Source organism: Dermacentor andersoni, chromosome 3, assembly GCF_023375885.2.
Source record: "Dermacentor andersoni chromosome 3, qqDerAnde1_hic_scaffold, whole genome shotgun sequence".
In the NCBI taxonomy this organism is placed as follows: domain Eukaryota; kingdom Metazoa; phylum Arthropoda; class Arachnida; order Ixodida; family Ixodidae; genus Dermacentor; species Dermacentor andersoni.
In genome coordinates this window covers 101,617,441-101,644,811 of record NC_092816.1, presented here as the reverse complement: position 1 = coordinate 101,644,811, position 27,371 = coordinate 101,617,441, and the positions used below count along the sequence as shown (strand labels likewise).

General features: G+C 46.7%; 1 protein-coding gene across 2 annotated transcripts in view; it reads right to left on the bottom strand.

Moving 5' to 3' along the window:
• Positions 1 to 206: 206 nt before the first annotated feature.
• Positions 207 to 27,371, bottom strand: part of LOC126541546 (nose resistant to fluoxetine protein 6-like) — a 63,136-nt gene continuing 35,971 nt past the window's right edge. Inside the window, exons 8-11 of one of the 2 annotated variants that reach the window (XM_050188354.2) lie at positions 27,003 to 27,123; positions 13,380 to 13,569; positions 13,063 to 13,205; positions 207 to 594 (exon numbers count right to left, since the gene is read on the bottom strand). In XM_050188354.2, coding sequence (XP_050044311.2) covers positions 442 to 594; positions 13,063 to 13,205; positions 13,380 to 13,569; positions 27,003 to 27,123 — 607 coding nt within the window. In that variant the 3' untranslated portion in view covers positions 207 to 441. The remainder of the gene's footprint in view (positions 595 to 13,062; positions 13,206 to 13,379; positions 13,570 to 27,002; positions 27,124 to 27,371) is intronic. The other variant, XM_055075888.1, reaches the window with a different exon arrangement.

Sequence of the window (27,371 nt, the reverse complement as noted above, 5' to 3'; positions counted from 1 at the left end):
ATAAGTGTTAATAAAAGTAGTAGAAGTATTTATTATACTTCCGTTGATAAGGTCGTAAAAGAACAAGGCAACGCTCAGCCTGTCACCAAGGAAATGTTTCTTGTGGGATTACCTTCCCTTTGTTCGGCTTCTGCCTCCGACTTAATTTGCTATAACATGACATCATACGCCTGGGACGTCATAGAGTAGCGTTAATTTTGGCGAGTGGGAATAGTAAATTTACAAAAGGCAACGATTTGTCTTGTTAGCCTTTATTTCTATTCATATTCCAAGAATTTGGTGACACGTACTTCTTGGAAGTACCGTTGGTCTTCTTGCAAGTACCGGTGCACTTTGTATGTCAAGGCCAGTGGCCGCTGGTTGGCTAGCATAGCGAAATTTTATAGCGTTGATCAAGCACTGTTCTTTTTTTTTTTTTTTTTTCACGTCACCACCTCCGAGCTACTCTTGATGTTCTTGCTTCCGGGCACCGCCATCTTCAATCCACCTCCTGAAAAGCAGCTTCTCGAGCGCTCCGGTCGGCGCCTCGCATGCGATGAAGACCACGAATGACAGCAGGAAACACCAGACGAGTACGGCAAAGGAGAGCGTCAACTGCAAAGAATTTTGCAAGGTTTCGTACCGCACGTTACGTACACCTAACAGAGAATTGTTGTTTCCCTTACTCGGAAAAGTCTGCTCAAATATTTGGTACAGCCAATGTGCACAGAACATCTTAAAGAGCATTATAAGAGCACTGCATGGGCCTGACTTCAGTGCTCCGGCCCAAAGCCCCTCCGTCCCCGTGCCATCGCCGCTTTAGCTTAATAGCACCAAACTTTGATGTGCGCCGCTGTTCCCTGATCCGTCGCCTCCAACCAGTTCCGCTTCCACAATTTCCGCTTTCGGGGCTTCCGTTTCCGGTTGTTCCGATTCCCATATTTCCAGTTCCTGAATTTTTGATCGCTACACGCTCGCATCTCACTCTTGACATGGTTGAACTCTTTGGGGTGTATATTTGTCCGACAGAAATAATCGCCAATCTGCCTTGCTTACGTTTCCTTTCTTAAAAAACGACCAACCGCTCCCCTACAGGAAAATGGGGGTAAGCGACGCTCGTAATCGAACTCACAGGTAACGGTGCCGGATTGCTTCCGCCTCCCGCTAGCTCTGCTCGGCATCTTTTCGTTGCAGTCAGATCGGCTGGGCTCGGGCGGCTCCAATGAACGGATCGGCGCGCCGACGGCGAGGCCTTCCACAGGCGAATTATAGCCGCAGCTCGTCGAAGGCTGCCTGTACTTCAGCTGCCTGTTCTTCCCGTACCATCCGTTTTCCGAGACTGAACTGAACGAACATGAAGCTGGCTCAGCGCATGGAAAACCCTCTCCTGCTCCTTTCTTCCCCGGCGGTAGCGAATCCGCTCTCATTGGCTGAGCGCGTGGCGTGGGTGCGTGCTTGTGTAGCTGAAATCTTTGTTAATGACTCACGCTCCGGCGTCGGCGCAACTGACAACTCATCAAACCGCCCTTTGCCGCAGCTGCTCTGCTCTTGGAGCAACTGTATTTGTGTGTGTGCGTGTGTGTGACCGCAACAACGCCACAGAAACTTGTGAGCCTATACAAGCTTCGCTTGAAAACTCGGTGCTCGCTACTTTCTTGTCGAGAATGCTGTGTCACGTGGAAACGCTCACGCCGTTCGTGACTTGGAAGTACCGGGCTTGCAGCGTTAAAGAAAGGAAATGCGGGCAAGAGAGATGACGATTATTGTTATGGGCAAGATAAGCCTCTAAAGCTGTATATTTTTTAAGAGTAATCTATGCAGCAGTGATGCCGCTCCCGCGTAAAACCAGAAACAGCGACTACGTAAGTTCCGCTTGACGCCGGAAGCTGAGCGGATGAGCGTAGGTTGGCGGTATTTAACCTGGTGGGCGAAAACGTGTTTGGAGGGAATTTACCCGGGCTAAGCCCGGGCCAGTGGCTTTATGCCGTGGCCCGGTCCGGGCCTGCACTTGAATGATTTGGTGTGGTCGGAGCCCGCCCAAGAAACGTTGTAGTACATGCCTTAAATTGTTACAGCTTAGGCGATATATCGAGCGACATTGTAATACCATTGAAGTGACAATAAAATATTGCAATAACATTGCAATCTTACGCGTGCGATTGTGGTCTTTTCCTAAACGTATATTGCAGTGTGGAAGATGCCTACATACAGTGCTTCCGATATAGGGCACTCTCTGCGGCACTAATAGAATGCCTGTTCCCAATTCCCATATATCGTGGCCTTATTTTCCAATGTGATAATCAAGACCTCCTAAGACGAATACGCCGAATAAGCATTTCTCCAGAGAGTAAAAATCTTTTACTTTGAATTGAATTCTGCAACCTTTGCGTTAAGCACGGATGGAGCAAAGAGGTTGTTTCGTACCACTTTAAACCAAATGTGTTGACCATTCTTGTGTAGACTTCATAGACGCGGTGTTCTTTGGGAACGTCTTGCAAAGCACACATACATATCATACAGATATTACGTCATATTTCATATGTTTTCTGCCATTTGAGCAGCAGCTCCCAGTGTTCACTGTCAGAAAAGTTGCGTAAGGTACGCAAAGAAAGCTCTGACTGAAAAGTGGTAAAATAGCGCAATAAAATGAGCGTAGGGTAATTAATGGTTCAGTAGAGCTACAAGCAGTCATAGAGGCGCTGCGTAATCAAGGCGTACAGACCGCAGAGGTAAACATCCAGGAAAAATCTACAGAAACTGCACAGCTACCTTAATTCTCCACAAGAATAGTAGGAAGAAACCTATAAAGAAAGGGGTCAGACAAGGAGACACAATCTCTCCAATGCTATTAACTGCGTGCTTGGAAGAAATAGTCAGGCTATTAAAGTGGGAAGGCTTAGAAGCAAGGATCAACGGCGGATACCTCAGCAACCTTTGGTTTTCAGATGACATTGTCCTGTTTGGCAACACCGGATACCAGTTACAACAAATGATTGAGGATTTTAACACAGATAGTGTAAGAGTGGGGTTTACGATCGCTATGAAGAAGGCAACGATAATGATGAATAGACGAGCAAAGGAACAAGACTACAGCATCGCCAGTCAGCCTTTCAAGCCTGTGAAGGAATAAGTTCACATAAGTAAGTTACTAACGGGGAACCCTCATCATGAGAAGGAAATTCACAGGAGAATAAAGTCGCATACGGTAGGCATTGTCAGATCCTGATTACCATTATGATTGAAAAGGAAGGTGTATAGCCAGTGCATTTTACCGGTGCTGACATATGGGGCAGAGACTTGGAGACTGACGAAGGAGCTTGAGAACAAGCTAAGCACCGCACAAAGAGCGATGGTACGAACAATGCTAGGCATAACCTTGAGAGACAGAATGAGAGCGATTTGGAACATAGAGCAGACGGGTATAGCCGATATTCTAATTGACATTAGGAGAAAAAATTGGTGCTTCATCACTTCATCAAACCCACTTCCTCAAAACTGCCAGCCATCGTATGGCCCAGGCATATAGAACTATACACAATGAAATAACGCAGTAGATACGTGAAAATAAAGGCTTAACTTCTGCTTTCAATTTCTACGAAACACAGATAGAATCACGCCCATTGCATTCAAGATCAAAATTTAGCTGACCCCCCCTGTGAAAGTCAGTAACAGAAATATTCATACAGGGCTGAACACGAGGAAGCAAAAGTTGAAAGAGAGAAGGAAAATGAAAGTCAAGTCACTTGCCAAGACGAGCCGTGTGCAGCAACTGTCAGGTTGCAAAAGAACCAAGAATGCCCAATTTATGACTAGTGTCCAGTGCTTTCAGTAATTAATATATATATATATATATATATATATATATATATATATATATATATATATATATATATATATATATATATATATATTCAATCTTATGCACACAGGGTGTTTCAGCAAACACTCAAAATTTTTGAAAGGTTGCCTGTGGCAGATAGCTGAGTTCTAGTTTATGAGCCCGTGTACTCGATGCGGCGAACACTGCTTGAACAACAAATTGAAATGAAGGATCGACAAATTAACAAGAATTTACTAATTAACTTTTAGCTAATTATCTTATGACCCATATTGCAATATACAAATTCTAGCTGTGCATTTCGCAAGACGGATAAACATATAACAAATTCTCAGGACAACAGTTTCGAGATATAATTTCCCGAATGATGCGGAGAAACCCATTGGCGCTCCAGTTTCTTGTGTGCTTCAGTGCATGAAGTGACGTTTCGTTAACAAATTAGAATTGAAAATTCGTTCCAAGTGGATCCGCCTTGGGAACTCCATGGCTATAATTTGTAAATTGCAATATGGGCCTTATATAATTAGTTAGAAATTAATAAGTGAATTTTTATTATTTAGTCGATTTTGAATCTCAATTCTTTGTGCAAGTATTGTCCGCCGCTTCGAGTGGACCAGCTCATGAACTAGAATCGTGGTATCTGTCCGAGGCACCTTTAAATATTTTTGAAACTGTTCGCTGAAACACCCTCTCTCTATATATATATATATCCAAGTGCAGTCTGAAAAAATGTTTTGTGGATAACATTTCGCGTTCAGCTTACCTGCGCAGACCATCTCGAACACTACCGGTAAACTCACCGCCTGAGCTTCTGGTTCGTGGGGACGCTCCCCGTGTAAATCCCAGTTGCATTTCTTGACGAAGGTAGTCGTTTCCTTTCCGCGGTTCACCACAACTTTGCTTAGACCAACTCCCTTGCTGGATGAATTCTTTACGAAGTTAAAACTGATGATTTCACTAGTACTTGGCCTCCGCGGAGTAAACGATTGGACAGCAAGGCACATGCTTGCGTCCGGTGTCATGCAATCCTTCGTCACACTGCCGCCATCCCGCTGTCTTCATGACTCCTCGCTCATGATTTCATCTTCGTCGTGAGGTTGTCTTGTCAGTCATCGTCATTTATTTGCCATCACACCGCTGTCGTCTTGCCTCTGTCCTGCCGTCTATCAACAAATATCGACGACAATGTGCGGATTCATTCTCAAACACAGGTAGCGACTTCAGCACCACACTTCGAAAGCATTGTTAAGGTGTACATTTTAGTTCCACGGAGCCTGCATTAGCCATTTCCTTCCATTCGCAATCATCCTAAGTCGTTTGTGCAACTGGTTACCTATTAATCGTCGGAGTTCTTGGAGGTGTAATTCCCCAAATAAGGTCAACTTCAATTAATTCTATGGCATAACTTGGCCCGTTTGGGAGGTATCACATTCCTCAGACGAAAGATACGGGCGGATCACGAAGGCGCTGCAATTTAACCAAGCATCTCAAAGCGCTAGCTGTCATGGGGGACGAATGCTAGAAACTGACCCACGATGGAAAAGTAAGGCATTCAAGGAGTGCTTATGGCACGAGTTAAGTGTCCGTGTGATCATGGTCTAATTATTAGAGCATTGGGCTGTTATGCTAAAAAACAGGTTCAAATGCACCATCGGTCATGCATTTCTTTAAAGCAACTTTGGAGGCATCTAACATTAAACTCAAGGTTTCTTGTGCGCACACGAACCAGTCACAGTGCGCATAAAATTGCAAGCTTGCAAGAGATATGACGAAGAGTAACGTCACTTCGTAAATGAGGGTTTGCAAGGTCAGCCGTGACGCCCATGCACGATTGCCGAAACATCACAGTATTCACTTTCTAGGTATGCTTTCTGATATTTAGAGAGACAGCGGTGCTAATTTGTGGCATGGTTTTTGCGTTTCATTATCACATGGATTCAGTCATACGTCCCGCATAGTTAAATAGTCGTACGGCGTTCCTTTGCTAGATCTATTCTTTAAAACGTTGCTCTTGTTCATTCGTTGCAACAATGCAAAGCAGAATCTCCAGTCATACAGCCAGATTCATTGCCGAAACGCTTAGTGAACCAGATATTTAATAAAAATAAGGTAGATTGCCTCTGATGCAAAAGATTCCCCAGGTAGAAAATACTTACTGTGCAGCGCTGAATGCAAAGTCGAAGAAGGTGAGCACGGCCTCGGGGCTGAGGGCGACAACGTTAGTGTCTTGCCTGCTCTGACATTCTTTAGTATTAACCTGTAGATAGATTTCCCTTTTTTCTTACTTGTGCAAATGTTTGGTGTACGTGTGGAGTACATCTGAGACAAGATGAAGTTTCGAAGTGTACGTAGCCTTGCCGCTGCCACCACGCCGACTGACGAAGAGGCTGCAACAATGGCGGCCACGACGGGGACCACCATGCCAACTGTCATCTATTCTGAGGCCCCTCGACCCTGGCCCAGTTACGCGTACCGATGACCTTGAAGTCGAAGACCGGCTACTCATTTACGAACGCGTCATCGAAAACAACAGGAGGCATCAGACCCTGGTGTTAGCCAACGTGATCTACTTTGAAGGCACGGTCAGAGTCTGGTTTGAAACGCATAGAAGTCTGGCTGCGTGAGGGTGTGGTTTCAGACGCATCGCGGCTTAGCACCCACTCATGTGCCACTAATGATTATCGGCCAACGGTTTCCCTCATCTAGGGAATGGTTCGCGAACTGCTGGCGAACCTTGGTATTCACTCTGTGTCTCCGTCAACCGATCCGACACTTTCACTATTGTCCCTGCTCCGCTGAGCCAGTGCTCCTCACGGATATTTCATAACCCAATGGACTGACGAGCAACACATGACAGGTGCCACACTTTCGTCAATGTTACGAACAATTCTACGTACATTCCTCGTCTGAATCTTGAACCAACCAATCACGCCCTACCGCCAAATATAGCCACAGGCACGTTGTCAACTTGACAGGGCTACCACTTATCAAGATTCACTACTGAAACAATGTAGTCTCGCAGCGACTGTGCCCTTTTTCCCCCGCCTCATTACCAGAATTCCCAAACATGATCTCTCTTGATCTTCCGCCTCAGCACGCTGATCACTTACATCAATTTCTCACCTCCCTATGCAGCAATTTTGACCTGAATAGTCGCCCTTTAGACAAAACCGCCATTTGCAAAACAAATATTTCGTAATGGCGACAACCATCCAATTCACCGCAGACTGTACTGCATGTTCTATTATGAGCGACAAATGACTCAAACGGAAGTCGAAAAGATGCTTCCTCGAGGAATCACTGAGCTAATTTACGACCCGTGGGCGTTACATATATACCGAGTTAAAAACACCTGGCTCTTCCGTGTGAATGGCTGGCAACTTATAAGGTAGCGCCCTCTACCACGGATCGACGACGCCTCCGGTGGTGTTAAATAATTTTCTTTCATTGACCACCGTTCAAGCTACTGGCAGATTGCTCTAGACGACGCGGGACTCGACAAGACAGTCCTTGTAGCACCTCAAAGCCCATACCAGTTCGAAGTCATACCTTTCGGCTTGTGTAATGTCCAGCCATGTTCGAGCGCATAATGGACGCACTTCGGCATGAACTCAATTTGGTCATCTGTTTTTGTTGCCTAGATGACGTCATCATTTTCACTCCTACGTTTTCCACATACTGCGAACGCCTTTCATTAGTTTTCAGTTTTTCGAAATGCCGACCTCGACCTTATTTCGTCTATGTGTCACTTTGGTCACTGCCAGTCACTTTCCTTGGCCATCTTATTTACTCATCCCCTGTGCACCCGAAATGAGACCACGTTGGGGCAGTGCAGGAGTTTCCCATGCTGACGAGTGCCAAACCTGTAGGTAGCTTTGTGGGCCCGTGTTCGTACTTCCGCCGCTTCGTGCTCAATTTCGCGAAAGTCACCCAAAGTCTTCCGGCGCTTTGCGAGGCAAATGATTCATTTTTCTAGAGCCCCAAACAAGCAAACGCCCTATCTAGGTTTACCTCGACATCATCTATTTTGGCGCATTTCCAACCATCTGCTCCTACTGAAGTCCGCACTCACGCCAATGATCATGGAATCATGGCCATTTCATCTCAGCATCATCAAGGGCATGGCCATGTGATTCCATACGCAGGTCATCTGGTTTCTGTAGCCTCGCGGAAATATTCTATCAAACATTGAGATTGTCTTGCACTTAATTGGGCATTCGTGAAATTTTGGCCGAACTTGTACGGTCAGCCATTTACAGTGACTGAAGACCACCACACGCTGTCGTGGCTTTCTTCCCTAAAGGATCCTGCAGGACGCCTTCGTAACTGAGCGCTGCGATATCGGGAATACTCTTACACTGTTGCCCACAAGTACCGTGGTTCACACCAAGATACCAACTGTCTGCCACGCCTTTCCCTCTATCCCCGGATATTTTTGCGACCCCTCTGCTACTCCATTTATCTTTTCACTGCCTATATTCGCTGACCTCGCCACCCAGATGCGCAGTGACAAAGTACGGGACGACACGCAGACGTCATGAACAAGATCGCGTTTGCGACCAGGGAATCTTCGCTTCAAATGTTCGTCCTCCTCGAAGGCACTTTATATCAGCGCTGCATGCATGCCTAGTGGTCCTGAGCTGCTGTTTGTCATTCCCCATAATCTGCGTGCCGATGTCCTAATGCGTCCCGATGTGTAATGATCTGCGTGCCGATGTGTAATGTGCCACAAACTTAGTTGTCATCTTTTGGCCCTTACACAGGGTTGCCCATGCCCGTTGGAACGTCATAGATGCGTGAATTCCGCGGTGCAGGTTTTGAGTCGACTCGACAGATGACGCGACGCTGGGTGGCGACTCCTGCCTGTGGCGGCGCCTTCAGCCGGCTTTCTTCTTCTAACTCGGCGGCATCCACATGGACCAGTGTACAGCATGGCGGGGCGTGGTGTGGTGTGGTGAGGTGTGCCGTTGCGAAAAAGCGCTGCACCCATTTTAAGTTTGTGGCTAGTATCATGTCCAAGCAATATGCTTTGCTGGTTGCCGTTTCATGCTTACATTTACTCTCCATTATGGGCCAGCCATCATTACTTTCTGCAGAGATGTGGACGACTTATACCGCTGCTGTGCCACGAAACACAAGCTAACTACTGCCTATCAACCGGATACGAACAATCTTATGAGCGCGTTAGTCGCAAAATTAAGGATAGGCTTTCAACATATATATTTCCGACGCGACTGTTACTGGGACAGTACGCTTCTCCGCGACAAATTCACGCAGAATTCTTTGCGCCCCGACAAAGCTGAGTAGTGACCAATTTATTCATTCTACGGCCGCAATCCCATATTGCATTTCGACACCGTCCTGCATATCCCTGAAAATACACAGCTGGAATGCGACCACCACGTCGTTGCCCGAGCCGGACAAGCACGTCAAGTTGCGCATCGTCGCCTTGCTATTTCCTAGAGCAAACTGAAGAGCGCGTACTTAAGTCGCTACCACGACGCAAACTTCCTTCCCTAGGACTGTGTCCTTCCACCATCTACGACCCACCGCGTCGACCTATCAAAAAAGGCACTGTCGCGCTACGCCAGTCCATAGCGGGTCTTGCGCCAGGTGACAGACGTGACCTACGAAATGTCTCTTGTCTCGACTGCTACTTTCTATTGCCAACCACCCACTGACATTTTCCATGTTGGCCACTTAAAACGCCATCTGTCTTCGTCCACACAGGGCGTACTGGAACAGTGTTCCCATGCAGGAGGCACATATGTAACAGCGCTGCGCGCAAGACTAAAGCAGGAGAGCACAAGAATGTGCCTGAAGACGCACACGTTATCCACCTGCTCGTACAACCATTCTCTGTTATATAACCTGTAAATAGATTTCCCTGTTGCTTTGCTCATTTTGTTACAATATGTATTCACAGAAAAACAACTAATAAATGCACGTTCTTTATTGCGAAAATAAAAGTTGAGAACGCTCAACTCTAGCTGAAACTGCTTCTGCTTGAACATCTTCTGCTTAAAATGCGGTGTAGTATTGTGGGTATTTTTATCGGTCTCAAGTGCGAACGCTGAGCGCCCTAATTATACGTAGCTGAGCTGTGTGTATGTCCGTCCCTACGTCTGTTTGTCTGTGTGCGTGCGCGTTTGTGTGTGTTCCATGCGTGAGTGTGCGTGCGTGCGCGTGTGTGGGCCTGCACGTGAAGCTGGATACTGTGGGAATTTGAATGTGTCGTCCGGAAGTGTTCTTTCATTTGTTGGATATATTCTCACACAAACAGTGTGAAGAGAAGGGGGCCCGATATTTGTTAATGACTTCATAAGAAGCCAACAAACAAAGACACCAAGGACAGCACAGCGGAAATTAGTTGTACTAAGTGAAGTAAATAAATTATAAATTCATGAAATTGAAGGTGGATCTATATACAACTTGCCGCAGGTGGGGAATGATCCCACGTCTTCGCATTACGTGCGATGCTCTACAATTGAGCTACCGCGCCGCCGCCTTCCCATCCTCTTTCCGGGGTGTTTATGTGTTAGTGCTAGAACTAACCCTGCGATTGTTAAACAGCACCACCACTCACAGACCTTGGTGGCAGATGTGGAACATCGCTTCGGCCGCAAGTTTCACGAATACGTGATCTTTTCGGTTGAAGGAAACTGGTCAATAAAGCCGCACGTGCTATCTGAAAGCATCAATGTTGCCGGATTTGAGACCCTCGTGATGTAAGAACGAGAAAAGAGGGGTTTAACCGAGGGGCCATATTTTTATTAATCATCTCATAAGACGCCAACAAACAAGGACATCAAGGACAACAAAGGAGAAACTACTTGTACAGACTAATTGAAATAAATATTATAAATTATTGGAAATTAACTTGCATTAAAAGGAAACTTGCCGCAGGTGGGTAACGATTCCACGTCTTCGTATTATGCGTGCGATGCTCTACCCATTGAGCTACCGCGGTGCCGCCTTTCCACCCACTTTCTGGGGTATTTACGTGTTACTACTATAATTAACCCTGGAAGTGTTAGCAAGCGCAACCACTCGACACCCTTGGCGGCGGATGTGGAACATCCTTTCTGCCGCACTTCGTTCATTACGTTAAGAGGGTCTTGGATCCGGCAACTGATGCCTTCAGGTAGCACGTGTGAGTTTATTGACCCCAAAAATCACCCAAAAAGATCACGTACTCGTGACGCCTGCGGCAGAAAGGGTATCCGCCGCCAATGTTTGTGAGTGATGGCGCTGGCTAACACTCCCAGGGTTAGTTCTAGTAGTAACGCATAAATACCCCAGAAAGTGGATGGGAAGACGGCGCCGTGGTAGCTCATTTGGTAGAGCATCGCCCGCGTAATGTAATGACATGGGATCATTCCGCACCTGCGGGAAGTTGTTTTTTATCCATTTTCAGTTCCATTAATTTATAATTTCTTTATTTCAATAAGTCAGTAAAAGTAATTTCCCCGGTGTTGTCCTTGGTGTCCTTGTTTGATGGCTTCTTATCACACAAACAACGTGTGACACCGGAAGCGTAACCTAACTCTTACACTTCATCGAGGCTTCGTTGACAGACTAGGCTGATAAGCGGAATCTGCTATTACAGCTTGCAATTTCGTACTTTGAGCTTGATCTGCAGTGCTAAAAAGCAACGGCATCGCCATCACTAGGTTTTAAAGCGAAATATTCATCGAATCCCGGCCACGGCGGCCGCATTTCGATGGGGGCGAAATGCGAAAACACCCGTGTGCTTAGATTTAGGTGCACGTTAAAAAACCCCAGGTGGGCGAAATTTCCGGAGTCCTCCACTACGGCGTGCCTCATAATCAGAAAGTGGTTTTGGCACGTAAAACCCCGTAATTAAAAACAAAAAGCGAAATATTTACTGGCCGCGAACTTGCGATTTCGCCGTGGCGGTGCTCCGAGGAGGCACATGACCTCACAACGCGCGCTTCGCCGCAGATATTTCTCTCTCTCTCGCTCCCTAGTCACTACTGCGCAAGCGCCACCAGTAGCACCGAGCCACAGGTGCTCCGCCGCTGCGCAGCGCCGCGCCTTTCCGCCGCCACCGTTTGGTATGACGTCAACAGCGTTCCTCGTCGTTGCGCTGGTCTCCGCTCGCTTCGCCAGCTGCGTCGCATGCCTGATAATATGTCGGAGGATTGAAAAGGAGAGCTCGCGTACGCCGCAACCACAGTTGAGGCGGCAGTATGGACGGCGACAATTCTGATAAACAGGAGGAGGCCTGGAATTGGCATCGGAACGAGATGAAGAGGAAACGACTCGCCCAGGAAACAGACGAACAGCGCGCCGAACGACTGGCTAAACGCCGCAACATGGCTAGACAACCAGACTAACCTGGACTTGCAATCAAGATAAACCAAGGCTAACCATGCTATGCCTTATCCTGGCATATGCAAGCTAAGCCACTGCCAATTTTAAAGCGATAACTTTACTGGGCGCGAACTTGCGATTTCGCCGTGGCGGTGCTCCGAGGAGGCACATTACGTCACAACGCGCGCATCGCCGCGGATATTTCTCTCTCTCTCTCGAACCCTAGTTACTACTACGCATGCCACTAGTAGCACCGAGCCACAGGTGTGCCGCCGCTGCGCCGAGCCTTTTCGCTGCTGCCGTTTGTTTCTAATTGCTTTCGAGCAGTAGCCAGCCTCGGGTAGCCCTGAAAAAAGTTCATAGAAAAAGTACAACTATTTTAGCATAGTCTGTTTACAGAGAGCCTGTGTGCTCATGGCGATATATGTCTTGTCGACTGTATTTCCCGTCGGCCATGCGATAGTTGCCTAGTATGTCTGGCATGTGCAATAAAGTGAGCCAATGATGAAAACATTAAGTGCTAAAACGTGGTTCTTCACGTACAGAGCATCACATCCACTTCAGCAATGTTTCTGACCGACAGAAAATTTTTTAAAGGGGATACAGCCGTACAATTAGTCGTATTTCTTGAAGACCGCTTGCAATGATTGCTTACATTGTGAGGAACTATATATATGATGAATTAGTTTGACAGTTTCTGTAGTTAACCTGAAATGACAGCTTCACTACTATCAATGTATGCGCAGCATTGTTCTATAATGAAGCAGATTAATAAAGGGAAAATGACACACCCACCTAATCGTGGATGTCTCATTTCCCCTTTATTAATTACTTCCCTCCACCTTGCGAGTTTTCGCAGAACTATTAAATAATGAAGCACTACACGAAATTTACAAAGCGCAACCTACCTGATTAAATGCCGACCAGTAGACTCGTTCTCTGGATGAGTGCAGCATGAGTTCGAGAAACAGCCAATGGATGAGGTACACGCCGTATGAAAGCCTGCTCAATGGGACAAATGCTTTCCAGCACAAGAACTTGTTCAGAGTTCCTAAAGAGAAGCAGGGTTTGTTTCAGTTTTGTGCATGTGGACAAAATGCGAACCAAGAAATGTAGCTGGCTTTAAGAACAGATGACATCTACGCAGCACTTGTAATCACCATCCCGTTTCCGGCTGGCGCTAGTTTTTCTAATAAATAACAAATAGACACCAGGGCAACCTTACCTCCTCGGCCCGTAGCACACATTAATATGGTCCAGGCGAGAAAGAAAGACCACAGTATCCTGTCGAAGAATGCCAGAAACAGATCCGTGCCTTCCGACGTGGGATTGTCGCTCGAGTACCAGATAAACTTCACATAAACGCAGAAGAGCCCACAACAAACAGATGCACACCAGCCAGCCTGCTGAAGAGTCTGAAATGTATTAAAAGGGTTGGAAAACTCAGCCGCAGTTAACAGCCGCGCACTAAGCTGCGCGCGAATCGTTGCAGGACGAAACGCCGAAGCGCCACCGACGCGCGTCGAGCTGTCCTTACCACCGCCAACTTCAGGACGCACTAACCTCCTGCGCGATATTAACGCAACAGCGTGAATGGCCCCGTGTAGGAGAAAATCAGGCGTCGCTCTGCCGCGTTCAAAGTGCACCGTTCATCAGCAAAATTAAAATAAAATCCCTCCGAATCACGTATACCCAGTCACACAAGCCACCTGTATAGCGCATAGACGTTGCTGAACGAATTAAATTTCTGCAAGTAAAATGGCTATAAAATATCGTAAAGTACAAATTACGCGCAGCTAACAGACAAGAAAGCGTAGGATTGTAATTTGAATACACGATAAAACAAAATTTTGTTACACGAAAGCTCAAACATGAACGCGTTATCCAGCATTTTCCCCATTCATTGAGCGACGCGCCGAGCTTCGTTCCTTGCAACAACACAATCCAGATGGCGCCCGTCTCGGGGAATTCGCAAAGCCCCTTGGCATTCGTAAGGTCCCTCTATAATAAGGTAGCGACATCTGCATCGCGCCACCTAGGAAGTTCCTGTAGCAGACGGCGCCCACGCTAAATCGCGGCGCTGCGGTGTCGCGGCATTCGTCAGGTGAAAAAAAATCTGCGCACGCATGGATATAAAACCTACTGGTGCCTGACTGTGGTGAAAAACGAAAGAAGGGCCCGAACTGCTAAATCTAGCCCTTTAATTTCAAACGAGCGCTGAAAGAAAAACGCTCAAGAGAGCGGAATGAGGGCTTGAACGTCTCGATTCCGCATGTTTACGTTTCGTTCGTTTGCGCTCATACACCGCGCAAGCCTTGGTGATTGCTTGCGCATAATCCCGTTTGCTCTGTGAATTCCTTTGCTTGTTAGTGTGCTGCGTACACATCGCGGTTAACGAACAATTCGTGTAAAAAAGGCTGACAGTTGCTTGGACCGAAAAACATTCGACATAACGTCGCTGAAACGTGCGACCCTCACGGCAACTAAACAACATTCTGTGTGCGTGTGGAAACGAGTGCTCCAACAGTCTTCTTGCTGCTGAGTGTGTCTGTCGTGCAGCAATTATACGACGACTGTTGTGTGTTGTGGCTCAGTTCCTCGAACCAGTGCAACTGTCCTGACATTCTGAAGCGGCGGTATGGATCGTGTCAGCGACTCTTCTCTATCGTGTTCGGGCTGCCAGCGCGATCTAATCTAGCCTCACATAAAATCGAGCGTAGTGTGTGCGCGTGTGTGAATGCGATTGACTGTTCTCGTGAACCGTGCGATGTCGCCACGTAATTGTTTATGCCTTTTCGGATCCGTGCACCGCTAAAGCCCCGTAAGAATTAGAGGGCCCTTATACGAAACGCGCACAGATTGGCCTAACTACTTACACTGTTTTGCTGGCGATCCGTGTATGGTTTCTGACGTCTTTCTTATGTTACTTTGCAGTTGAGTGTTTTTCGTCAGTGAAATGACATCGCCGATTACTGAAACACCTTCGAGTGTAAAGGAAACTTGGAAGCAACGAGCTCGCAGGTATATGTAATGTACTTTGATATATTTTATTATACTTTATTATTGGATGGCCAGTAGCAGTGGCTATGCAGTATTTGTTTTTAAAAGCCGAGTAATGCAGGCACTTAGCAATATATTTATTCACATATGCAATGCACAAAATACGATTAGGATATGCAGAGTTGGAAATAACTTTTTGGACATATTGTAAAGCGCAGTTAACAACGCGCGCAATAACACAGGAAAATTTAAAAGTAGAGTTCGCCGCTGAAATTTGTGATTTTTTATCGCGCGTAACGCAATGCAGGTATTTGTCAGCGGATTAATGCACTTCTGCCCCACTATTTACTTGCATGCCAGGTCATATATACTGCACTTGCTAAGTCAACGGGCTCATAATTCACTAAAATCAATAATCTCCACAAACTTCGGTGGTCAACATTCATGCGCACGAATGAAATACTATTGCAGCTCTGCACACACACGTGTATACTTTCTCTCGCACCTTCGTATCGCTCTACATTACTTTCCTCGCATAGTCGTGCAGTTACCGATGGTTCAGACTTTCCCTCCAATTCTATGCAACCATACTTTTCTTCTGGATAGGTTCTGGTTGCCGCGCGGGATGCAAAATAACTTCTTGCCATCCTTCGTCCGGTTTCGCCACCCAACCACACAGCAACAAGGCATTTCTGCCCTCCCGGAACGAAATCGTCGCAGCAATGTCATCAGCAAAAAAAGAGCGCAGCAAAATCATCGCGCTCTTTGCCCGGCGCACAGGAACTTTCATGGCGGCAAAGGGGCGGAGCAAGGTCACATGTCACCGATCAGCCTATTGCTGGCGTCGTCGGCTGGATCAAAGGCTTTCTCTACTTTAAAATTATTCAGGGACTGTAGGCAATCATAACAGCCTTCTCCAGAAAGGCGTTCCTTTTGAGTGGACCACAGTGTGCGACTCTTCCTTTCGTCAATTAAAGTTCCTCTTGACGTCGCAGCCTATTCTTCGCCACTTCCATCCCTCAGCACCAACAGAGCTTCACACCGACGCGAGTGGTGTTGGCATCGGCGATGTGCTTGTTCAGCGCATCGGCGGAAGTGAGCACGTGATCTCGTACGCTAGCCGCTCCTTGAGTCGCTCCGAGCGAAATTATGCAGTGCCGAGCAAGAGTGCTTGGCGGTCATCTTCGCGGAGCAACGGTTTCGTTCTTACCTCTACGGGCGCCCCTTCACGGTGGTCACGGATCATCATTGACTGAGCTGGCTCGTGAATCTTCGGGACCCTTCTGGTCGACTTGCGCGTTGGGCTCAACGTCTACAAGAGTACGATATTGTTGTTTTGTACAAGAGCGGTCGACGATACACTGATGCTGATTGCCTCTCTCGGATGCCTCTTCCAACGACTGAATGCGACGCTGACAACTTCGATCAATACGTCGCCTTTGTATCTCCGGAATTTCCAGACATTGGTATATCCGAACAGCAGGAGGACGACAGTTTGCAACCACTGTTCGCGACCGCACACGAGCCTTCAGGAAATAGCCGTTTTCGCCTACGTGACGGCGTCCTGTATAATAGCTACGCGACCACTGGCGCGCACTACCTTTTAGTTGTTCCAAAGGGCCTCCGCATTCAAGTACTATGCGCCATGCATGACGATCCAACTTCTGGCCATCTTGGCTCTCCAAGAACGCTCTACCGTGCTCAAGAGCGCTTTTACTGGCCCAAGATGCGTCGCGATAGAGCGGTACGTCACCAGCTACACCGAATGCCAGCGTTACAAGCGACCCCCGCCTTCCAGTTCCGCCTTCCAGCGCCCCTTTCGAACAAGTTCGTATAAATCTCCTGGGCCCTTCCCGCGATCCTCCAACGGCTATCTTTGGATTATTGTGTGTGTAGACCACCTGATCAGTTATTGTGAGACAGCAGCGCTGCCATCGGCCACAACAGCAGAAGTCTCTCTTTTTCTATTATATACCTTCATTCTCTGACATGGGCCTCCTCGCATTATAATCAGCGATCGTGGGAGACAATTTACCGCAGACGTTGTTGAAGAGGCCCTTCGTCTGTGTTCAGCTAGCTTCCGGCAGTCGGCGCCATGCCACCCACAAACTAGTGGTCTGGTTGAACGTACAAACAGAACGCTTGCCAACATGCTATCAATGTATGTCGATTCCGCACATAAGAACTGGGACAGTGTCTTGCCTTCTGTCACCTATGCATTCAACACCGCAAGACACGAGACAACTGGTTACTCACCATTATTTCTTCTTTATGCTCGTCCGCCTCGCTACACGCTCGACACCATGTTTCCTTACTTCGCTCATGACAATGACTCTATTACCAAGATCCTCTGTCGAGCAGAAGGCGCGCGACGCCTTTCTCGGCTACCAACCTGGCTTCGCAGGACCGATCAAAGATCCGCTACGACGGCCGTCGCCCACATGTATATTTTGATCCTGGTGACCTTGTGTGGCTCTGGACGCCATTACGGAAGCGCGGCTTCTGCCAGAAGTTCTTAGCCCGCTATGCTGGACCTCACGTTGTACTCAAACACCTCATCGAGGTCAACTATCGCATTGCACGCCTCACAAACAGTGGACGACACTCGGCCAAAACCGAAGTCACACACGTTGCCCGCTTGAAGCCTTACAATCCACGAGCGACTGACTGACTTGCCCGGTGGGCTTCGTCTGCCAACGGGGAAACGTCACGAGCTCTCGTAACAAAGGGTAAAAGGGGCGGAAGGCGCGAGAATGACAAAAATATGGAGGTTAAAGAAAGAGGACGACGATGTTCAGCGGGCTACCTTTGGACCGCTTCCGGAATAAACGCCAGCCGCCTCCATTTATCTGCATTGCATATTTAAGTAAACGGTGCTGAAGATGCCCTCTCGGTGAGCGCATATTCCCCCCCCCCCCCCCTCATCTTTTAAGAGGTTCAATACATACAAGCATTTGTCTCGCAAACGAGATTTTTTTTCAAGGGAATTTTCCACGTCTCAGTAATTTCTCTCGTCGTATTCGAGTGCTGATTGCCGTGTTATAGTTTGTTAACGAAGCTTTCCCTCAAGTCTAAATATTTTAAGGCAGTTTTCCTAGCCTCTAAAGCCGCTCGAGTTCGCTCTTCTCCTCGAGCGGCCATTTTTCCTAGAAAGTATGCCTTCCAACCACTCGGAATCCAAAAACCTGCTATCGCGGACAACATGAGTCTCTTTCCACGTAAGTGTGAGGCTTGGAGCAGGAGCTGTGGCGCTTGAAAGTAGCCTGGGGCCTGACGAACCAACCGACTGAGCTATCTTTCCGGGCAACATCGAAGGGTCACGAGTTCAAATCACCTGTTATGTTCCTTTTTTTTTTCGCCCCTTTTTCTTTTTTTTTCTTTCTTTTAATGTCTTTTCCTTTATTTTATCACTGTACGGGAACCCTCCTAAAAAAAAAAAAAGAACGATATATATCTTCAAATATGTATGGCCTCACACTCACATGTGCAGGTCATAAATACCAGGTTCTGTAGCCGAGTGCCATCCATGCGGTATAACCGAGCTCAGATTGGTCCACCTGGACTGACCAAATAGGGCACCACTGTAGGTTAAATGAGGCGTACAACTCCTGCGGGACCCGCCGTGGTTGCTCAGTGGTTATGGTGTTAGACTGCTGAGCACGAGGTCGCGGGATCGGAACCCGACCACGGCGGCCGCATTTCGATGGGGGCGAAATGCGAAAACACCCGTGTACTTAGAATTAGGTGCACGTTAAAGAACCCCAGGTGGTCGAAATTTTCGGAGTCCTCCACTACGGCGTGCATAATCAGAAAGTGGTTTTGTCACGTACAACCCCATAAATTAATTTTTAATTTAACTCCTACGGGGACGGTAGAGTATCCGTCTCCAGTGCAAGATGACCGTGATTCAAATCCCGGTGCCGCGCTATTCTCCACCGGAAAATACAAAAAAAAAACCGTGTGTTGAGAAAATTGCACAAACAGGCCTGGAGTGCGGCCTGATCCCGGTGACCGGAACCGGTAACGCACTCTCTCACCAGAGCAGGATTGGCCACCCTGGTGCAGTACTTGGCCACAACCTCCTATATGAATACAGCAATCGAACCCCGGCCCTCAGTCCCCAGCAGCCGCGAAGCAACTGACCACGGCGGCGGTCAGATCTGTGACGCTGCAGAGGGTGCTAAGAATACCTGGCTCCGGACAGGCCGCCATTGGAATCTGAACCTGGCAACGTTTAACGTTAGAACGCTATCTAGTGAGGCGAGTCTAGCAGTGTTATTGGAGGAATTAGAGGGTAGTAAATGGGATATAATAGGGCTCAGTGAGGTTAGGAGGACAAAAGAAGCATATACAGTGCTAAAAAGCGGGCATGTACTGTGTTACCGGGGCTTAGCGGAGAGACGAGAACTAGGAGTCGGATTCCTGATTAATAAGGAAATAGCTGGTAACATACAGGAATTCTATAGCATTAACGAGAGGGTGGCATGTCTTGTTGTGAAACTTAATAAGAGGTACAAAATGAAGGTTGTACAGGTCTACGCTCCTACATCTAGTCATGATGACCAGGAAGTCGAAAGCTTTTATGAAGACGTAGAATCGGCGATGAGTAAAGTCAAAACAAAATACACTATACTGATGGGCGACTTCAATGCCAGGGTAGGCAAGAAGCAGGCTGGAGACAAGTCAGTGGGGGAATATGGCATAGGCTCTAGGAATAGCAGAGGAGAATTATTAGTAGAGTTTGCAGAACAGAATAATATGCGGATAATGAATACCTTTTTCCGCAAGCGGGTTAGCCGAAAGTGGACGTGGAGGAGCCCGAATGGTGAGACTAGAAATGAAATCGACTTCACACTCTGCACGAACCCTGGCATCATTCAAGATGTAGACGTGCTCGGCAAGGTACGCTGCAGTGACCACAGGATGGTAAGAACTCGAATTAGCCTAGACTTGAGGAGGGAACGAAAGAAACTGGTACACAAGAAGCCAATCAATGAGTTAGCGGTAAGAGGGAAACTAGAGGAATTCCGGATCAAACTACAGAACAGGTATTCGGCTTTAACTCAGGAAGAGGACCTTAGTGTTGAAGCAATGAACGACAACCTCATGGGCATCATTAAGGAGTGCGCAATAGAAGTTGGTGGTAACGCCGTTAGACAAAAAACCAGTAAGCTATCGCAGGAGACGAAAGATCTGATCAAGAAACGCCAATGTATGAAAGCCTCTAATCCTACAGCTAGAATAGAATTGGCAGAACTTTCTAAGTTAATCAACAAGCGTAAGACAGCGGACATCAGGAACTATAATATGGATAGAATTGAACAGGCTCTCAGGAACGGAGGAAGCCTAAAAACAGTGAAGAAGAAACTTGGAATAGGCAAGAATCAGATGTGTGCGTTAAGAGACAAAGCCGGCAATATCGTTACTAATATGGATGAGATAGTTCAAGTGGCTGAGGAGTTCTATAGAGATTTATACAGTACCAGTGGCACCCACGACGATAGTGGAAGAGAGAATAGCCTAGAGGAATTCGAAATCCCACAGGTAACGCCAGAAGAAGTAAAGAAAGCCTTAGGAGCTATGCAAAGGGGGAAGGCAGCTGGGGAGGATCAGGTAACAGCAGATTTGTTGAAGGATGGTGGTCAGATTGTTCTAGAGAAACTGGCCACCCTGTATACGCAATGCCTCATAACCTCGAGCGTACCGGAATCTTGGAGAACGCTAACATAATCCTAATCCATAAGAAAGGGGACGCCAAAGACTTGAAAAATTATAGACCGATCAGCTTACTGTCCGTTGCCTACAAAGTATTTACTAAGGTAATCGCAAATAGAATCAGGAACACCTTAGACTTCTGTCAACCAAAGGACCAGGCAGGATTCCGTAAAGGCTACTCAACAATAGACCATATTCACACTATCAATCAAGTGATAGAGAAATGTGCAGAATATAACCAACCCTTATATATAGCTTTCATTGATTACGAGAAAGCGTTTGATTCAGTCGAAACCTCAGCAGTCATGGAGGCATTACGGAATCAGGGTGTAGAGGAGCCATATGTAAAAATACTGGAAGATATCTATAGCGGCTCCACAGCCACCGTAGTCCTGCACAAAGAAAGCAACAAAATCCCTATAAAGAAAGGCGTCAGACAGGGAGATACGATATCTCCAATGCTATTCACAGCATGTTTACAGGAGGTATTCAGAGGCCTGGAGTGGGAAGAATTGGGGATAAAAGTTGATGTAGAATACCTTAGCAACTTGCGATTCGCTGATGATATTGCCTTGCTTAGTAACTCAGGAGACCAATTGCAATGCATGCTCACTGACCTGGAGAGGCAAAGCAGAAGGGTGGGTCTGAAAATTAATCTGCAGAAAACTAAAGTACTGTTTAACAGTCTCGGAAGAGAACAGCAGTTTACGATAGGTAGCGAAACACTGGAAGTGGTAAGGGAATACATCTACTTAGGGCAGGTAGTGACCACGGATCCGGATCATGAGACTGAAATAACCAGAAGAATAAGAATGGGTTGGGGTGCGTTTGGCAGGCATTCTCAAATCATGAACAGTAGGTTGCCACTATCCCTCAAAAGGAAAGTGTACAACAGCTGTGTGTTACCAGTACTCACATATGGGGCAGAAACCTGGAGGCTTACGAAAAGGGTTCTGCTGAAATTGAGGACGACGCAACGAGCTATGGAAAGAAGAATGATGGGTGTAACGCTAAGGGATAAGAAAAGAGCAGATTGGGTGAGGCAACAAACGCGGGTAAACGACATCTTAGTTGAAATCAAGAAAAAGAAATGGGCATGGGCCGGACATGTAATGAGGAGGGAAGATAACCGATGGTCACTAAGAGCTACGGACTGGATTCCAAGGGAAGGGAAGCGCAGCAGGGGGCGGCAGAAAGTTAGGTGGGCAGATGACATTAAGACGTTTGCAGGGACAACATGGCCACAATTAGTACATGACCGGGGTAGTTGGAGAAGTATGGGAGAGGCCTTTGCCCTGCAGTGGGCGTAACTAGGCTGATGATGATGATGATGATGTAGGCAATCAAAGCCTACGCAAGGGGCCGGGTTTCAACGGGAAAGCTCGCCGTCGGGCACAGCATTCGCCGACAACGTTTCCCAGTAAACATTACGGTTACATAAGCTGCAGTTGTCGGGAAGCGGTAGCAGCAGTCACGGATCCTTGAATGCTATCGCGTTCCACTTTTAAGAGGAAGCTTTAGCACCGGTGCTCCTATCTAAATACATGTAAAAGGAGAGTTCGTTTTTCTTGGCAACCATTGCACCAAATTTGACGAGGTTTGTTGCATTTGAAATAAAAATTAAGATCTGGTTTCAAATTTTTATTTCGGTCGTCAATTCTTTATAAAAAAATTACAAATATCGAAAATTTTCACAAAGTGAAACTATCATGTTTACACTTCTCCACCTCAGCAAGGAAGAATGATATCACAATTCTGTATGTTGCATCTGATAGTACATCTAAAGCGGACAAAATCCATGCGTTACGCATGAATCTACAAAAAATTGGTAATAGGAAAATCCCGCTTTTGCACAGCCCCTCTAAACAACGTAATAAATTCCCGAAATATATAAATTGACATATCGAATTTGTCCGCTTTGAATGATCTAACGAATATCGTTTACAAAACTACGATGTCTGTTCTTGATCCAGAGCTTTTAATTTATAAATTTCGTGCGTCTATTATCCACTCAAATATTCTAAAGAAAATTGCACGCACAAGGTACTGAAAGACGCAACAACCTTATGAAAAAACCATGCAGATTTGGTGGACTCATGGCATTTGCATAAATGGCATAATGCGGTTGCACTTCACACAGTCTTGTTTGAACAAGTGTTCTCAAGAAATCCTTGCCCTGGTCTTTCACCAAAACAAATATAGTTACCATCTGCTTTAGCAATAAGTGGTATAAACCTAATCCGCCCCTTATGACTGAACGAAACAAATTGTTTTGACTTCGCTACCAAGTCGAACCCCGCACATACTCTGAAAAAGTCTGGGTGCCGTTTGCGCATTTACTTGCGACACGCACAGTACTTGCAGAAGGTAAACTACGCTGCAGCAAGGCATTACATGTTGTGGCGCGGGCATACATGGATGGGTAGTGTCCGCCCTACTTTCGCGTTTGCTCGGGCACGCGCTCAGCATCCCAGTGCTCGTGTGTGTGTGTGTGTGTGTGTGTGTGTGTGTGTGTGTGTGTGTGTGTGTGTGTGTGTGTTTCGACGGCGCGCCAGCCGGACGCCCAAGTATTTTGCGGGTCTAACAGTCCACTGAATATTTTGAAAGGTTTCCGGAAACATTTCCCAGCTTCCTTGCCAGGACCCTAAGCATTCCTTCCAGCTTATTGCACTACCGGTCTCCGTACAAAATTATTTCTTGACTTGAACAACCTGTTGGACATTTTCCTAGTAAGTGTAGAATATCAGCAACGCTGTCAACATAAAAACGAATCTTTACTTCCATTGAAGAATGCCTCTGCCCGCCTATATTTTCATTTCTCAGGCCATGTAAACATGGTTCTGGATACGCCGCGAATAATAAAGAAGAAATCAGACATCCCTAAGCGCAGAGTGAGTGGACTTTGATGCTCCCATTAACCCGTTTGTGAATAATGATGTTTGCTAAGCGTTTGCAACGCACCATTTTCCCCCTTTGAAGTAAAACACCCACAACATTCACGTGGTCAATAATGTAAAATAATATTTCGTGTTTTATACTATTGAAAGCCTCCTCTAAATTCAGCTGAGGCATAGCAACACGCCCGTCATCATCATCACAAGATTCAAGGAGGCTTTGCGCCACACATATTTACATTAATATAGTGCGTCTTTTATACCGCAAGCTAGGGGATGGCCAACAAGAAGACCAGTAGCTGTTTGCGATTTTTCAGCTAATACCTTCATTAAAATCTTCTAGTTAAGATTTGTAATACTAATTGGCCGACAGCATGTTCTGACAGAAGTTTAAGAGGGTCATGGAATTTCGGAATTGGAATACTACGGCTTCCGCGGAAAGATGGCGGCAACATTTTTGTTAGTAAGATTTCATTAGGACAAAACGTAATAGCCCTGACACTTCACTCCTAAATAGTTTGTAATAGGCGGCACCAATTCCTTCAGGTCCTGGGACTTCGCCATGTTGAGTTCCTGTATAGCCACCTCTATTTCTGAAATAGTGATGGGGGCTTCAAATCTTTCCTTCTGTGCATCGTCCAAACAAAATGCATCAATGGCAAAAAAGCCTCCGGCTGAGATCGCCGAACAAAATGCGCCTCCTTGCGGTGTCGGTGGGCTCTACAAAGTGCCCTCCAAACAATTTTCTACTTGCACATTAGTGCTGTCAAGGCTGGATAGGATTCGACAAAAGCTTTCGCCATTGTCTTCTGGTCCTGCGTAACTTTGTCTTGGTATCCAATTTACTTAATTTCATTTCGTGCAGCGTACCTTTTTCGTCTCATGGAGCACACTTCGTAGACGGTTCTTCCAACCATATTCGTTCAGCACGCGCGTGAATCACGGCGCCGTGATGCTTATATATTATCTCTCTAGCTTCCCTCCCACGTTCCTTATTTTGTCGCTAAAGTTCTGGGGCTGGTCACCCTCGATTTGAAGAAGGAAGTCTGGTTCTGATTATAGGTTGTTTTATTTCAGTTTTTGCTCTTACATAACACGTAGGCTAATTCTATAGTGTTTGTCTAAATTCATTCTTAACATATTCCCTCATTGCAAAGTGCTTTTGTGGTCTCCGGGAAGTACTTTTTCTATGTTATTCGCTTCGCCTTCAATAAGTATTTCATCCGTAAGTAGTCTCTCATTCAGGTTCCACGTTTCCCGGTTAAACTTCGTTTTCTTTCTTTTTTTGCCTACAGTTAGGACCTCTAGGCTGTGGTCCTTAAAATAAATATTTGTTACGCCATAATCCTTTCAATGTCTTCGTAGATGTTTTTAGGGAACCGTAGGGCAACAAATACAATAGCGAGTGGCAGGTGAGCTGCAGATGAGACGCCAGAAGATTTTCCTCAGTTCTCCTCTTTAGCTAGTCACGTGCTGGCTTCTCGGTGATTTAAAAATATCCGCACTTGAAGCATGACACGCAGGTTCTCATTTATGTGAAAATGCAGACAGGGGTGTCTCATACGTTCAGCCGACATTAAAACACGCTTTCTCTCGGCATAGTGGGCTGACAGCTCAAGGAACCTGAATTTAGCCCACTCACTGATACCGAGGTGTCATCAGATACAGGGGCGACATTTCGTAACAGAGGCAACATTGACTTCAGAAGCGACAGTAGAACATACGTTCCCGCATTCCAGTCGGTTGCGTGCATCAGATGTTTCGGACACATAGTCTTGACGTTTTTCACGCGGATACTGCGATTGATACCCCTGTCACACGGGCACCCGCGAACTCCGTTGAACTCCTTCGTCTTTACGCCAATGGAGTTGCGCTCCGTGTCACACGGTCTCCCTTGCGCCAAGGAAGTTAAATGGAGATTTTGGGCGAAGGGAGTTCGGCAATGACCATTACGGTTGGATGGAGTACTCTCGTTCACAGGCAGCTACAGTTCTGCAGAAAACTACGCTAGTAAAATCGTCGTAACTGGTTCATTTACAAATTTTAGCATTATTATTTTTTTTTGCTTTGGGATATATGCCACATAATGAAGTTTTAATTTGTTTTTAAGGGCATCAGCACCTGTACTCTCTACACCAATACTTCGCCACGCTGCATTGGGAAACGTCGTTCCGCCATTTCGTTTGTTTTTATATGCACGGGAGCCGCACGTATCGTTCAAGCCGTACGGGTAAAATTCTCCGGGTGACACGCACCATGAGCGATCCCGGCGCACCGCGAACACACAGACACGCGCGATTACACAGCGGAATCACAACTCGAAGCGCACCGACCCAACAACGTGACCCGCTCTGCCCACGCACGAAAGCAAGAGCGCAGTGTGGCCAGCATCGCTTGCAACTTCGCTATGTTTGGACAACAAAAGTCTTGCGGTAACGTACCGCAAAGTTTCTCGCTGTGATTTTATATTATTACACACTGCGTTAAAAAAATGAACATAGATTACTTTAACGGCGACCGTATATGTGAACAGTTGCACGCGGAAGTAAGCGCAGCAGCGCCGTTTGTACCCCGTGCGGCGGCTGTCGAAAGCTCGCGCTGTGCCGTGTAGCACGGCCGCAACTCCATTACCGTCAATCTCCATTAGGGAGTTTCATGCTCAACGGAGTTCGCGGGTGCCCGTGTGACAGGGGTATGAGACGGTCAGCACTCGATAGTTAGTGGGAAGTCGTCGCCATGTCAACGTCATCTTTGTACAATCATCCTAGACATGACAACCACGTCGTTTCAGTCGGGGTTGTCGTTTTGCTGTCGGAAACGCTTACGCTTGAGGGACATTGCACAGAATTCGAGAAGCTTCGGGCAACGTCGCGCGCGTTGAAGGGAGACCAGAAAGCCCCTGCTGTCACAATAAATAATTTCTGAGCTAGGACTCGTTGCTATAGTGATACATTTAGTTTGCCTGCTCACCTTCGAGATTTAAGATTGTAAATTATCATATTCATTACCAAACAAGATTGTGCGTCGATGAAAATTTTCGATCACCACCGACCAAAGACCACCACAAAAGCGGGCGAAAGAGCGAAAGAAAGCTATTCGCTTTTTGCTTCCATGCTTTACCTGCGCCGCTCTCGTCAGCAGAAAAATAAAGGCGCCTGGCATCATTGGTAACAAGTCCGCATTTGTTACAGCTTGGACGCTCAACCATCGCTAACCCAAGAGTAAATTCAGAAACGTACCTTGGAAATCTTGCGTTCCGCGAAGTCAGCTACGATGAGACACGTCATACAGCCACTAAAGTAGCATACAGCGTGATAAAAAGGTCGGACGTAGTATGCATTAACCGTGCTCATCATTCGCCTGCAAGAAACGTCAAAAAATAAATGACACGTGCTTACGGCGGGAGGAAAGTTGCAATTGAGTGTTAAATTAAAAATCTCAGCGAACAAGTCCTGCCGAAAGGCACAATGTGACAAGTTTAGCGAAGTAAAGAGCAGACCTCTGTGCAATGCAGAAATGACCCAGTTTGTCAAAGTTCTTGATCTCAGCGAGCTCTGGCAACGTCCTCAGATGAATAAACTAATGGTATGAAGATCTGAAATTCAATC